Source organism: Crotalus tigris, unplaced genomic scaffold (genome assembly GCF_016545835.1).
Source record: "Crotalus tigris isolate CLP2741 ecotype Arizona unplaced genomic scaffold, ASM1654583v1 scf7180000019052.340009, whole genome shotgun sequence".
NCBI lineage: Eukaryota > Metazoa > Chordata > Lepidosauria > Squamata > Viperidae > Crotalus > Crotalus tigris.
The window spans coordinates 137,413-152,738 of record NW_024097346.1 but is presented as its reverse complement, the minus strand read 5'-3'; the positions used below and the strand labels follow the sequence as shown (position 1 = coordinate 152,738).

Sequence of the window (15,326 nt, the reverse complement as noted above, 5' to 3'; positions counted from 1 at the left end):
GGTTTCTCAGTACCAACAACCTCTTGCCAAGAGTTTTGAGTAGCTTTTGCTTCAAATCAGCCAAACTGGCTTGCTTTTCAATATCTTTTTGCCACATAGACATTCATAGTAATTTCCTCCTGAAATATAACTACGCTTTGATATTTTAAGCATTGTCTTCTGACCATAGTCTTCTCCATTCCCATCTAGAAAAGAGGTTTCAGGCCAAGCATTGACCAACTTGTGCCATTGCCCAACATTGTTATAGTGTTTGACTGTTCTACAGAGACTATGATCCAGAGGCTGATGATCAGAAGCCAGCTGGGCCAAAGAGTGAATGGCCAGGATAGAATTATCCAGCAGTGGCTCAAGAAGCATTGTACATTGTGTGACCCTGTCCTCAGCTATTACCTGCAGAAAAGCCTACTCAGATTTATGGTAGTTTATAACAGTATTTATAAACTATAGCTTATACTACAGCCACTGGAGGTTTCAAGAACTTCTATTCCAGGTAGAGTAGCTGAGTGGCCTTCAGTCCTCAGATATACAGACTATAAGAAGATATAACCCCCCCCCCAGCCCCTGAAAGAGATCAGATTGGAGTGATGCCCTCTTTGTCGCTTCACACTCTACAGCTTTGAGTTAGGTGGACTTTGCAATTTGCTCATGTCTTAAGAAAATGAAGATTTAAGCTGCAGCCCTCTATCTGGGATTAAATCGCCCTAAATTCCATAGGCTTATCATGAATAACCCTGCATCGGATTGCATCGACTGGCGAAAGGGCCAAGAAGTGTTATTTTCACTTCTTAAAAATAAATAGCCTACCTGGAAGTCTGCCATCCTCCCACACATTTTACGAGGAGAATCCAGAAATTATCCATAGGAGGCAAAACTGGACTGCAGCAAGCAAGATTTTAGGGTTACTGGCGAAAAGTCATGCTCCTCTGGCAATGAGAATTATGCTGGGTAGGCACAAGCGGAGAAATGGCCAAACTCAGCCCCCCCCCGCCCGCAAAAAAGGAACACGATGCAAAACTTGATTTGATTAATAAAATAGAATGTGCTATTTCGCGTTTGCAGTTAACAGCTTAATATATGGCTTAAAACATATAATTAGCACTTATCCGATAAACAAAGCATGGGCTGTGCTGTGCAGCATTTTCTAAATCTAGCGTATTATATCCAGAGATTTTAGGCAGAGAATTCTATAAAGCAAATACTTCCAGGGAGTGTAAGTGGTCTACTGAGTTTTAGCTTAATATGTTTTCATAGCTAGATAAATCAATTAGCCTGCATTACTGTTTAGGAAACACACACAACCTCAACTGATCTAAAAATCAGCTTTTGGTTTCTTTTTTTCTTACGCACTTAATCTGTCCCTATTCTGCTCGGCTCCACGGGCTTTTCCAACTTGGCATCTCCCAAAGATTATCAGAATTGTAACACTCAAATTTCCTAATTATCTTCTCCGGGGAGGCAATTCTATTCTGGAATTGTAGTCCCCACAAAATGTGGATGGACTCAAATGGGGGGTGGGAAGAGGGGGGGGAGGAAATTACCCCACTGCTTTTAATCTTTCCACAGTGCGCTGACCTGTGAGAACAGGTTATGGCGCAGCTTCTGAACAAAAGACAAAGCAGAGGTCAGAAAAAGAGGTTAGGAGAAAAGCAGAAGGAATATTCAAAGGCCCCCCGAATCCAAATATTTTAAAACAGGCTGGCATGAATGGCTTGCCATCAATAGCAAGGCATTCAGTTCAGGCGAGCAATAATCCCTCTGTCTGACGGAGTATAGATAGTCCTCATTTTACAACCATTCATTTAGCGACCGTTCAACGATACAACAGCACTGAAAAAAGCAACTTGTGATCGTTTTGCAGCACGCCTGGAGTTCTCTGATCAAAATTGGGATGCTTGGCGATAATTGGATCATATTTATGAGGGTGGCCGTGTCCCGAAGTCACGTGATCTCTTCTGTGACCTTCTGACAAGCGAACTCCACGGGGAAGAATCCAGATTCTCTTAACAACTGTGTTACGAGCTTAACAGCTGAAGTGATTCACTTAACAACAAAAGTCATAAAACGGGCAAACTGGGACACTTAACGATTGTCTTGCTTAGCAATGGAAATTTTGGGCTCCCCGGCAGTCATTAAATCGAGGACTACCTGAATTTTTCTACTATTGGCCAAAACATTCTTCACCAAACTGCGGTCTGAGAATCAGGAGGGATGATATCTCTGTTTTTTTTTTCTTTCCAGTGGGGGTAGAATAAATTCTGGAATCATTTCTCAAGAACTGGTAGTGACACTGTCCTGCCCCCCACCCCAAAGCCCCCCCCCAGGAGAGATTTCTGTCTGACATCTTCCCTTGAGAGAGAATTGAAACCTGAGAAGATTGTGGACTGCTCTAAACATCATTGTGCAAAGAAAGGACATCCACACACACACACAGAGACATAGGCACACAAACACACACTGTGTGTGCCACCTCCTCCATCAAGAAGCATAACAACATCCCAGACCACCCAGGAGAAACTAAGGCACATTCTTTTCTCCTCTGAAATTATTTCTAAAATGAATTGTCTTTCATTACGTTACGGAAGAACTAGGAAAATTAAAAACAAAAACAATTTTTTAAAAAAAAAAATAATAATAAAAGAGAAATTACTGGGGACTGTGCCCAGCCTGGCTTTTGATTTCTGCTCAGTTTGGAGGAAAAACTACCCAGATTTCACAGCAAGGTTAGAGAAAAAGCTACAGAGCAATCCCAGGTCCTCCTTCAGGTGCATTTAGTATAAAAACTTTTGTCTTAACCATCTTCTTGGTACGCCAATATAGGTACTCCTCAACTTACGACCGTTCATTTAGTGACCGTTTAAAGTTACAACAGCACTGGAAAAAGGGACGTACAACCAAGCTTTACACTTACGACCGTCACAGCGTTCCCACAGTCACATGATCAAAATTTTTGTGCTAAACAACTAGCAAGTTCCTACTTATGATTGTAACATCCCGGGGCCATGCGGCCGGTACTTTTTAGATAACCTTTATTGTCATTTTTTTTTTACAATGGTAAACATTATAACAATTAACCAGTGGAACAACCTGCCTCCAGAAGGGGTGAATGCTCCAACACTGGAAATTTTTAAGAAGAGACTGGACAGCCATTTGTCCGAAATGGTATAGGTTACCTGCCTGAGCAGGGGGTTGGACTTGATGACCTCCAAGGTCCCTTCCAACTTTATTATTATTATTATTAAAAATGAAAATTTAGTTGCTTGCTCTCAAAGTGTACACACGCATAACATGCATTTAAACATACTATATACAACATAGGTATAGACCTACATCCTTACGTGCAAGTAACGTATAAATATTAATCACCTTCCTAATCAGCTTCCAACCAGCAAAGTCAATGGAGGAAATTGGATTTGCTTAATGACATCATGATTCACTTAACAACCGCAGTGATTTGCTTAACAAGAGTGGTTTAAAAAGGATTCTAAAACTGATGGCGGCTCAATTAACAACAAGGGAAATTTTGGTCCCAGTTGTGGACACAAGTCAGGGATTACCTGTACAGTCAAAACATTTTCCCCATCTTGACGGCCACCATTAGCAACTTAGCATACGGTGATGTGGAAGTCTCTTATAAAGAGTCAGTTCTGCAACCCTGTTTGGGAGGTACGTGTGAATAGTCACCTCTCCTGTGGTTTTGTTCCTCTTAATCTCTAGCAGGCCTGTGAAGGTTTTCCAAAATAAGACACGGAAGGCAGGTGTTTTCCAGTTCATACATGCAAAATGCCCAAAACATCCTTTCTGTCGACCGCAGAAACCTCTGATTGGGAACAGCAACAATCTGAGGTCCTATTTTTACGTTTGGGAGGATTTTAAATGGGACTTCAAAAGGGGTGTCCCAACCTTGACCACTTTAAGACCTGTGGATTTCAATTCTCAGAATTCCACAGCCAGCCATTCTGGTAGTTGAAGTCCACAAGCTTTAAATTTGCCAAGGTTGGACACCTCTTCCTCAAACCTTTGATTAAAAAAATATTTATAATAGATATAAAGGGAATCATTCCACAATTAGAAATACTGAAGTCTTCTTTTATTTTTGGAATATGGTCCTCGCGTGACACGCAAAGCTTGTTTGTGCTGTCCCTCATTATTCTTTTCTCTTTGTCTTTGGGACTGATCAGGGACTGCTAGTGACATCCTCTGTGTCTACAACAGGTTTCAACCTCAGTGCATAAGCCATCTACCTCAATCTGCTCCTGTCTGCAGCCACATCACAAGGGCAGGTAGCGTTTACTCAGAGAGGAAGGAGCATCGTTGAGCATCGAGGGTGTCAACGCTTGTCTTCCTAACCCAACACACCGCCAGACAGAAACCTGTTATTCCGTGGAGCAATTTTTGCAGAAAAACAGATATAGACACAAACACACGCCACCCTTAAGTACCTGAGACCCGAGCCACTCCTTGAAGGAGGAGGAGAGAAGAAGAAGAAGAGCGACATTTTTCTGGTGTGCAACGTGTTGGCTTGTCAACTTCATCACCTTGGGAGAAAAAAGTCAACCAGAGCTGGTTAAGAAAAGACAAACAGAGGGAAAGTGGATTTGGGGTGTTTCTTGGGAAGTCTGCTCAGGATGAAAACCCAGTCTGGGAAGTCACACGTCAACAGCAAAGTGCCTTTTCTTTCACAGACAAGGTGTGCTCCGAATCTCAGCCCTTCTCAACTTTGTTGGTCTCCAGGTCACCTGAGACACTTACTCTCAAGAAAAAGAACACACAGCTAGAAGTTCAATACTCCTGAAGGCCATTCAATTAAGAAAGGCTACTGTGTTTCCCCCAAAATAGGACCCAACCGGAAAATAAGGTCTAGCTTGATTTTTCAGGACGCTCCAAAAATAGGTCCCAGTTAAGATCGCCAGCCAGACGGATCCATTTCCCCGAAAATAAGACCTAACCAGAAAAATAAGCCCTAATACATCTTTTGGAGCAAAAATTAATATAAGACCTGGCCTTATTTTCAGAGGAACACGGTATCTATCTCCTGGTACGTTTCGAGATGCAAAAATCTATTTCCTGAAGCCCAAAGCTCTTTTGCCAAATTTCTGGAATTGTAGGTCACTAAATAAACATTAGGAAAATATAACAGACTAACAGAGTTGGAAGAGACCTTGGAGGTCTTCTAGTCCAGGGGTAGGCAACCTTGGCTCTTGTATGACTCTTGGACTTCAACTCCCAGAATTCCTGAGCCAGCATGGCTCAGCTTGGAAACCTCTCCATTTCCCCTCAGCATGGCTGGCTCTGGAATTCTGGGAGTTGAAGTCCATGAGTCATAAAGCAGCCTAGGCCTAGGTCAGGGGTAGGCAACCTTGGCTCTTTTATGACTCGTGGACTTCAACTCCCAGAATTCCCGAGCCAGCCATGCTGAGGGGAAAGGGAGAGGTTTCCAAGCTGAGCCATGCTGGCTCAGGAATTCTGGGAGTTGAGGTCCACAAGTCATGAAGCGGCCTAGGCCTAGACCAGGGATAGGCAACCTTGGCTCTTTTATGACTCGTGGACTTCAACTCCCAGAATTCCTGAGTCAGCATGGCTCAGCTTGGAAACCTCTCCCTTTCCCCTCAGCATGGCTGGCTCAGGAATTCTGGGAGTTGAAGTCCACGAGTCCTAAAAGAGCCAATGTTGCCTTGTTGTTGTTAATTGCGAAGTCGTGTCCGACCCGTCGCGACCCCATGGACAATGTTCCTCCAGGTCTTCCTGTCCTCTACCATCTTCTGGAGTCCATTTAAATTCACACCTACTGCTTCAGTGACTCCATCCAGCCATCTCATTCTCTGTCGTCCCCTTCTTCTATTGCCCTCAATCTTTCCCACATTAGGCTCTTCTCCAGTGAATCCTTCCTTCTCATTAGGTGGCCAAAGTACTTGAGTTTCAACTTCAGGATCTGGCCTTCTAAAGAGCAGTCGGGGTTGATCTCTTCTAGGACTGACCGGTTTGAACGCCTTGCAGTCCAAGGGACTCGCAGGAGTCTTCTCCAGCACCAGTTTCAGACAATCTCTTCTTGAAAACCTCCAGTGTTGGAGCATCCACAACTTCTGAAAGCAAGCTGTTCCACTGATTAACTGTTCTGTCAGGAAATTCCTCCTTACTTCTATGCTGGATCTCTCCTTGATTAGTTTCCATCCATTCTTCTTGTCTTTGCCCTCAGGTGCTTTGGGCAATAATTCGACCCCCTCTTCTCTGTGGCAGCCATGTCACCCCTGGTCCTTCGTGTTATTAAACTAGTCATCCCTGATTCCTGCAACCATTCTTGATATGTTTTAGCCTCCAGTCCCCTAATCATCTTTGTTGCTTTTCTCTGCACCCTTTCTAGTGTCTCAACATATTTTTTTACATCGTGGCGACCCAAAATGGATGCCGTATTCCACATGGAGTCTATAGGGCTTGCTCAATTAAACAAGCACCTCCTACTTAGGATTTTGCTTTTAGAGTGCTGGAATCCACACTGTGCAGCAAACAAGTTGCATTTGTAGATGCATTCCCATTCCTTTTAAACCAAATTATGTTCAAGTAGTACTCAACCTTAACTGAGGCTAAAATTACAGTTTGTAACGCATTGTGATCGTAAGTCCATGTGACGAGACCTAATTTTTAGGCATTTTTGTGGTCATTAAGTAAATCTGTTATACTGAACAGGCATTTTGCCAGTAAATGGAAAAATCCCCTGGAAACCAGCAAAAAACATTGAAGATTATAATCACACGATTGCAGGATATACAAATGGCATAAAAAGTGAGTCGACTGCAGTCACGTGACTGCGGGGTGAGCGCGCTTGTGCAACTGTAGCAACTCTGAGGTAGTTTTTGTGGGATCCATTGTAACTTCGAATGATGTGACCAGTTGTTTAAGTTGAGGATTCTCTGAACCAAAACTGAGGGTTTATTTACCACTTGAGAAAAAAGTGTAAGGAACAAACAAGCTTTGGCCAGCCAAAACAGGATGATGGACCCTCCGATGGACTTCAACAGACCACAACTTTGTGAATCATTGCCCTTGAGAGGCACTGCTTTTTGCTCTGGAAAATCAGGGTTTGGTAACATGGGATTTTTGACTCCTGTGTCTAGCATCACCAAGCCCTGAATTTAAGAAAAAAAAATAAACAACGATATGTCTCTCATGCCGTTCCGAGACATTTCAGGCCCGACCACACCCAAATCTCAAGGATGAGATCATCAAAATCACACACCATTGTAGGTATTATTTTTCAAAGGGGGTGTTATGCGCACCTTGGAAAATGCCTTCCTCTTCATTTTCTAAACACCCCACAGGTCTGTTTTAAGGAGCACCAAGAGCACCTGAAATAGGCCCACTCCTAGGTGACTACAAGAGCAGTCCAACATGCAGCAGCACACCCAAGAACAGAACCACAATACAGATAGATCTTGAGTTACCACAGTCCACTTAGTGACTGTTTAAACTTATGACCGCACTGACAAAAGTGACTCGTGACTGTTTTTCACACTTACAGCATCCCCGTGGTGACGCGATTAAAATTTGGATGCTTGGCAAAACTGACTCACATTTATGACGGTTGCTGTGTTCTGGGGTCACGTGATTCCCTTTTGCGACCTTCTGACAAGCAAAGTCCATGGGGAAGCCAGATTCACTTAACAGCCGTGTTACTAACTTAACAACTGCGGTGATTCACTTCACAACTGCGACAAGAAAGGTCGAAAAACGGGGCAAAATTCACTTAACAAATGTCTCGCTTATCAATGGAAATGGTTGGCTCAATTGTGGTCATTAAATCGAGGAATACCTGTACTGTAATCTCATCAGAGAGATGGCAATATTCCTTCTAAGGAATTTTGCAAAGAAATGTGTCCAGCTTTTGCGAGTGCGGCTTGCATCTAGTGGTTCCACAACTTTTCCTCTGTTTTTTCTCTGTTCTTTGCTTCTTCCCCTCCTAATATTTTCCTTTCTCTTAAACATAAACCACATGATTTTGCAAATATTGAAAAACTAGACTACGTGTGCTTGCACAAAACAAGACTGCCTGATGTTGGTGTTGATGAGGGCCATCTGTTTCACTTTAGCAATGAATTCACACGCTTATATAGGACTACTAGAAATGAGCTTAGGGCACTAGGACAATTTTCCTGAGAGTCAGGTTGTGTTGAACAAATGAGACTTATTTCAAGGTCTCTTGTTAGTGTATATAGCTGGGCAAGGATTTAAACTCTAAATTTTATGGATGAACCCCCACAACGCTATGTTATAAAGCTTCCTGTTTTGATCAACACGGAAGACATTCTTGAACATGTGAGTCAGAGAACTACCCAGGATCCATTGATCATTATTTATTATCTCCATAAGGTTCATTAATGGTCTTTATTTTCAAGAGTAATATTTTTAGCTGCCAAATCCTGCATAGAGCTCAAAAATATTTCTAGTCTTCAAAGTGTCTGGTCACTTGAGACTTCCCAACCTGTCTTTGGGAAGAGATGAATTAGGGATCCAGTTAATTCATTTTTATAGCATCTGTGACATTCTTCTCAACCTGATCTCCTCCAGATGTTGGATTTCAGCACCTGAAATTCCCTGCTGCCACGACCTTCAACACTATTAATTCTGGCTATTAGTCCAATACATCTGTAGGACATAACACTTAGCCCTAAAAGTTCACCACGTTATAAAAGCCATAAAACAAGGGTTTGGAAAGCTAAGGGGTTGACAAAGGATTTGAATGACATGACACCATGGTGTCCTATTTCCAAGCTGACATTCTGGGTGGCACTACCATAAGAAAGATTCTAGATTTCTCCATGCTATGATGTCTTCCACCAATATCATTTCAGATTGCTACACTCAATTGGTCTTTTAGAAATTGGAAGTAGATAAAACATGAATTGTGTTCAAAGAAAATACAGGTTGCAAATTGCATTTAGCTTAGGAATTGTCAATTTTAGTTAGGCTTTGCGTGACTCAGTGTACTGGGTAAGTCCACCCCATTTACAGATAGTCCTCAACTTACAATCATTCATTTAGTGACCGTTTGATGTCACGGCACTGAAAAAAGTGACATATGACCATTTTTCACACTTCTGCTTCAGCATTCCCATAGTCACGTGATCAAAATTCAGATGCTTGGCAATTAACTCATATTTATGATGGTTGCAGTGTCACGGGGTCATGTGATCCCCTTTTGCGACCTTCTGACAAGAATTAAAGAATTATAGAATAGAATAGAGCTGGAAGGGACCTTGGAGGTCTTCTAGTCCAGCTCCCTGCTCAAACAGGAAGACCTGTACCATCTTAGACAGTGACTATCTAGCCTCTTCTTAAAAATCTCCAGTGATGGCGTGCCCATGATTTCTGGAGGCAAGCTGTTTCACTGGTTAATTGTCCTCAGTGTCAGGAAGTTTCTCCTTAATTCTAGATGGCTTCTCTCTTTGTTCAGTTTCCAACCATTGTTTCTTGTCCTGCCTCTGGTGCTTTGGTGAATAATGTGACCCCCTCTTCTTTGTGGCAGCCTCTCAGATACTGGAACACTGCTATCATGTCCCCCCTATTTCTTCTTTTCTTTAGACTAGCCAAACCCAAGTCCTGCAGCTGTTCCTCATATGTTTTAGTCTCCAGGCCTTTGATCATCTTAGTTGCTCTTCTCTGAATTTTTTCCAAACTCTCAACATCTTTTTTGTGATATGGTGACCAAAATTGGTTGCTGCATTCCAGGTGTAGTCTTACTAGGGTTTTATAAAGCAGTACTAATACTTCACATGATCTTGATTCTATGCCTCTGTTTACACAACCCAGGATTGTATTAGCTTTTTTGGCTGCTGCTGCACACGGTTGGCTCATAGTCAAGTGATCGTCCACTAGGACTCCAAGGTCTCTCTCACGGTTACTGTTTTTAAGCCAAGTCTCGCCCAATCTGTACTTGTACCTTTGATTTTTCTTACCTAAATGTAAAACTTTGCTTTTCTCCACACTGAAACTCATTTTGTTGGATAGGACCCATTTTGCATGTTTGTCAAGATATTTTTGGATCCTGAGTTTGTCTTCTAGAGTGTTGGCAACTCCTGTCAGTTTGGTGTCATCTGCAGATTTGATGAGTTCCTCTTCAATTCCCTCATCTAAATCATTTATGAAGATATTGAAGAGTACTGGGCCTAAGACAGAACCTTGTGGTACCCCACTACTTACTTCCCTCCATGTGGATGTAGTACCATTGAGGACTACTCGTTGAGTAGTTTGCCAGCCAGCTACAGATCCATCTGGTGGTGATGTTGTCTATTCCACCTTTTTCTACCTTACCAAGGGGTAGGCTGTGGTCTACTTGATCAAATGCCTTACTGAAATCTAAGTATACTATGTGCACTGCGTTTCGCTGATCTAGTAGTTTAGTCACTTTATCGAGGAATGAGATCAGATCGGTCTGGCCTGATCTGTTTTTAACATGCCCGTGCTGGCTACTAGTTATAACTTTGTTTGCTTCTAGATCTGTTTTTTGATTATCTTTTCCAGGATCTTCCCAGGTATGGAGGTCACACTGATTGGTCTGTAGTTTCCTGGATCTGGTTTTTTTCCTTTCTTGAAGATGGGGACCACATCAGCCCTTTTCCAATCCTCAGGTATTTCCCCGGTGCTCCACGATTTTTGAAAGATGTGGAGCAATGGTTCTGAGATAACATCTGCCAGCTCCTTCAGAACTCTGGGATGTAATCTGTCGAAGTCTTGTGATTTATATTTGTCAGGTCGGATAGGTGTGAGGGAAGCCAAATTCACTTATTAACCATGTTACTAACTTAACAACTGCAGTGATTCACTTAAGAGTTGTGGGGCAAAACTCACTTAGCAATTGTCTCACTTAGCAAGAAAACCTTCGACCTCAATTTTGGTCGTAAGTTGAGGACTACCTGCATATACTCTGTGCTTCACCTACTGCATTAAATGACCAAGAAAAGCACGTTTTGTAAACCCAATCTTCGCTAGTACCTGGCCAGCCAGCATAAATGAATACCAACCAGAAAACCCACCTAGGATTTATCCCATACAGGTAGTCCTTGACTTACGACCACAATTAAGCCCCAAACTTTTATTGCTAAGCGAGACATTGGCTAAGTGAATTTTGCCCCATTTTATGAGCTTTCCTGCCACAGTTGTTAAGTGAATCGCTGCAGTTGTTAAATTAGTGGCACAGTTGTGAAGTGTGCTTGTCAGCAAGTTGCAAAAGGGGATCATGTGAGCCCCATCATAAATATGAGCCAATTGCCAAGCATCTGAATTTTGATACTGTGATCATGAGGAGGCTGCAACGATCAGTAAGCATAAAAAAATGGTCCTAACTCACTTTTTTCACTGCCCTGGTAACTTGGAATGGTCACTAAACCAGTGGTTCTCAACCTTTTTAATGGCGCAACCCCCAACCGGTCGTAAGTCAAGGACTACCCAACCGGTCATAAGTCGAGGACTTTCCCTGCCCGGGAGGTGTAGCTGGCAAGCGGCAGAGACGGCGCAGGCCGACCACTGGCTGGGCCACCAGCTGGCCCAGCCCAAGGGAGATAAGGCACCCGCCGGGCCCCACCAACCTCCTTGCGCCCGCCGGCCTCCCACCTCCCACCCCTGGCCCTTTTTTACTTACATTTTTAGTAGTTACTCAGCAGGGAGGGGTGGAAACTTCCAGACAGCTCGCCTTCGCTGCAGACAATTTGCAGCACCGTTTGCAGACTGGGACTTTTGGCGGGCTCAGCAGGGCAGAGACAGCCTGGACAATTCCTATTGGCTTTTGAAAGCCAATAGAATTAGACTCTATTCAAGAGAGTCTATTCTATTGGCTTTCAAAAGCCAATAGAATAAAAGGGAGTAGCACAGCTAAGGAAAAGGGGGAAAAAAATGGCGGACTGCGTTGTTTGGCGACCCCCGTGAAATGGTCGTTCGACCCCCCAAATGGGGTCCCGACCCACAGGTTGAGAACCGCTGCACTAAACGAACTGTTATAAGCCAAGGACTGCCTGTATTAGCAGAAGAGCAGTCTCTAGTATGGCAGGTCATATGCTTGGCCCACTTTGAATCAGACTTCTGCTGTCTACACAGAAATGTCCCACCTGAAGCCTGGGAAACTTCTGCTCCTTTGAAAGAAGACAAGGCTGTCTTTCTAATCTTCACCCTGGGTTCTCATCCTGCATTCGCGTATTTCTAAAAAGTTTCATTACTGCCGGCAACGAAAACTCGCCCTGCACCCAACTCTATTAATTACCATGCAATGGGCAGAAGAGAAAAAAGGCAACACTTTGGTTAGATGGGCACCGTAGGAACTCAGCTGCTTGCCCAGGTCCACACCGGAAGCCTGGAGCAAAACAGGAAAGGGCGAATCATCAGAGAGCAAGCTTATTAAACAAAAGAGAGATAAACCTCAGCTTTTTGCACCTTCTGCTGAAAGAAATCTACCAGCCGGGCTCCCCATAAGCCTGCTTCTTCGTCCGCCAGAATAGCCACAGGTTTTTGGGGTTTTTTTGTCCCTTGCAAAGATGCTCTCTATCAGGAACGGAAAACAAATGCTTGAAACGTTCCATTTTATCAAGCAATAAACTCCCCCCACCCATTCTTGCTTTTACTTTCCGATTAGCTCAAGTCCCTTTCATGCTGTCCTGCTTAATGGAGGATTCTCATCCAGGTCCCAGAAGCACAAAATGGGCTATGTTTTTTTCCCCCCCTCAAAAAAGGCCTCCGAGTTGATGCCTCAAAGTGGGCTTTTGAACCCTGATCGCACCCAGATGCTCTTGCCCTCAGCCTGTAAATTCTGAGACTTTGTGCCTGCACATCTGGATCAGGTTGCAGAAAACTGGCCTAGGACTTCTCGAAAACAAGGACTAATTGATTAAAGAGCACTGCAGTTTATTTTCATGAAGACAGAGAAAAAGGAGGGGGGGGGAAATGACACCAAATGTCTTGGCTGGTGTCCCCCAATACTTTATTTTAATTTAATTAATTAAATTTATTTGTTTAAGAGGATTTACAACCTGGAAGGACTTTGGGCAGTGCAGAATAACAGCAAAAAATAAGAATTATGCATTCATAGTTTTAAAGGGAAACCGATTGCAGGATTTACATGCTTAGTGTCTCTCTAAGTGACATACAAAGTCAAACACATTTTGGGGAACAGTCAGAAAGTTTAAGGGACAAACTGCACAGGAACTGAGAGAAATAGTATTTCTATCCTTAAAACCTCTCTAATGGTTTAAAAAGGAAAAAAAATACTAGTTAATTAATACTAGCCTCTTAATAAGTGAAATATTTTTCATCGGTAAGAAAATGGAACATAAAATGTTTTCTATTAAATATTCTGTTCTATCCCATATACTTGGCATGGAAATGGCTGGGTACCCAGAAAAGGAGACCAACAGGAGATGCTGGAAAAAAGCAATGGATCGTAACGCAGATCCCCATCGAAGTTTAGACAGGCTTTTACCAAAAATGGTAGCACAATTCAGTCTGCATACGCACTTCGAAATACTACTTGAAAATAACAAAACAGATAGTCGACATTCATCTTCTATTCCTATTCTGGCCAACTTGAATATCCGACCCACGTCATCTCCAAAGTTCAAAAAGAGTTCAGCCTGTATAATTGATATAAGCTAAAAAAAAATAACTTATATCGATGCTGAAGAAAGGAAGCTGAAGGCAATATGATGGAGCAGGGGTGTCAAACTGCCGGCCCGTGGGCCAGTTGCATCGTACGGAGGCCGCGCCCACCCCAGCTCTGGCAAGGCAAAAAAAGTTGCGAAATGTCACGACACGTCATATGACGCGGCGAGTTTGACACCCGTGTGACGGAGGTAGAGAATCTCTGCATCTCAAGCTTGAATTGTGGGGTAGGTTGACTGTTTACTTGCAGGTATTTTATCACCCAACTAGGTAGCATCATCAGGGAATTTACAGCAAACGACTGGAATCCCATATCTGAAGGAAGTGCCCAAGGATCTTTTTTTAAAAATAAGATCTTTGTAACTGAGCAAATTAAACTTCCTCTTCTCAAGGCTGGTGGTCCTATAACTGGTGGGCTTATTCTGCAATAGCAATAAAGGATAATATTTATAGGCCAGGGTTGAAATGAGGAGTCCTTGGTGCTCTCTGAGCTTGGTTGTTTTCTTGCAGATGTTTCATTACCCAAACTAGGTAACATCATCAGTGCTAGGGTGACTAACACCGATGATGTTACCTACTGTGGATCATGAAACATCTGCAAGAAAACAATCAAGCTCAGAGAGCACCAAGGACCCATTTATTCTGAAATAAATGCAAACGGTGGGGCAGCTTTAGCAAAAACATTCTTCCCATCCAACCGTTCGGCCGTGCTCCATTATTTTGGGTCTCTGGTCTGTATCTGGGCAACACAAAAGTTTCTGGGGATGCAAACTATTTCAATTTGAGCCGGCCAAACAGATGTCTGGAAAGGAACCTTGAAAACCCTCCTTTTCTCTCCACAAAATGTCAAAACGTGACAGTGACATAAAAATGTCCAACAGGCTGGCATCTCTCCGCCGGCCTCAAAGAAAGCCTTGTAACGCCCCCCAAATGAATGGATCATAAAGATCTTCGGGGCGGTGACCCGAACTCGTTGCTCTGCCAACGTTGTTGCCAACTTGTGGCAAAATTTAGGAGTCCTTCGTGTGCCTCCCTTTCCTTAGTACCCGCCGATATATAGAGAAAAAGATCAAACTCCCTTTTGCTTTTGACCAATTTTGTACTCTCCCCTTCCTGGCCCCAAGCTGTGTGTTAATAATATGCCAAAAAAAAAGGCAGGACGCTTCAGGCACAGCAACATCTGCAAAAAGCCAGGATCTGTTGGAAGGGCCCATTTCGTATCACGGAAACCCCAAATTAGCCAGATATGGGCACCAGGGCCTTCCAGTTCCTGCCTTAGGCATGCATGCCCATCCCCACAGGATGAAATCATCCGGTACAGCAGTGGTTCTCAACCTTTTTAATGCCGCGACCCCCAACCGGTCGTAAGTCAAGGACTATTCAACCGGTCGTAAGTCGAGGACTACTCAACTGGTGCAGCACCGTTTGCAGAATGGGACTTTTGGCAGGCTCAGCAGGGCAGAGACAGCCTGGACAATTCCTATTGGCTTTTGAAAGCCAATGGAATTAGACTCTATTCAAGGGAGTCTATTCTATTGGCTTTCAAAAGCCAATAGAATAAAAGGGAGTAGCACAGCTAAGGAAAAGGGGGGAAAAAATGGCAGACTGCGTTGTTTGGCGACCCCCGTGAAATGGTCATTCGACCCCAAATGGGGTCCCGACCCACAGATTGAGAACCACTGCGGTACAGG

General features: G+C 43.4%; 1 protein-coding gene across 3 annotated transcripts in view; it reads right to left on the bottom strand.

Moving 5' to 3' along the window:
- The window catches only part of EPHB3 (EPH receptor B3), a 138,509-nt gene that overhangs the window by 107,774 nt on the left and 15,409 nt on the right, over positions 1-15,326 (bottom strand). For 2 of the 3 annotated variants that reach the window (XM_039358656.1, XM_039358658.1), the window contains exon 2: positions 4,440-4,535. The exons of the other annotated variant lie outside the window; for it this stretch is intronic. In XM_039358656.1, the coding sequence (XP_039214590.1) occupies positions 4,440-4,535 (96 nt within the window). The remainder of the gene's footprint in view (positions 1-4,439; positions 4,536-15,326) is intronic. 3 annotated transcript variants of the gene reach the window in all.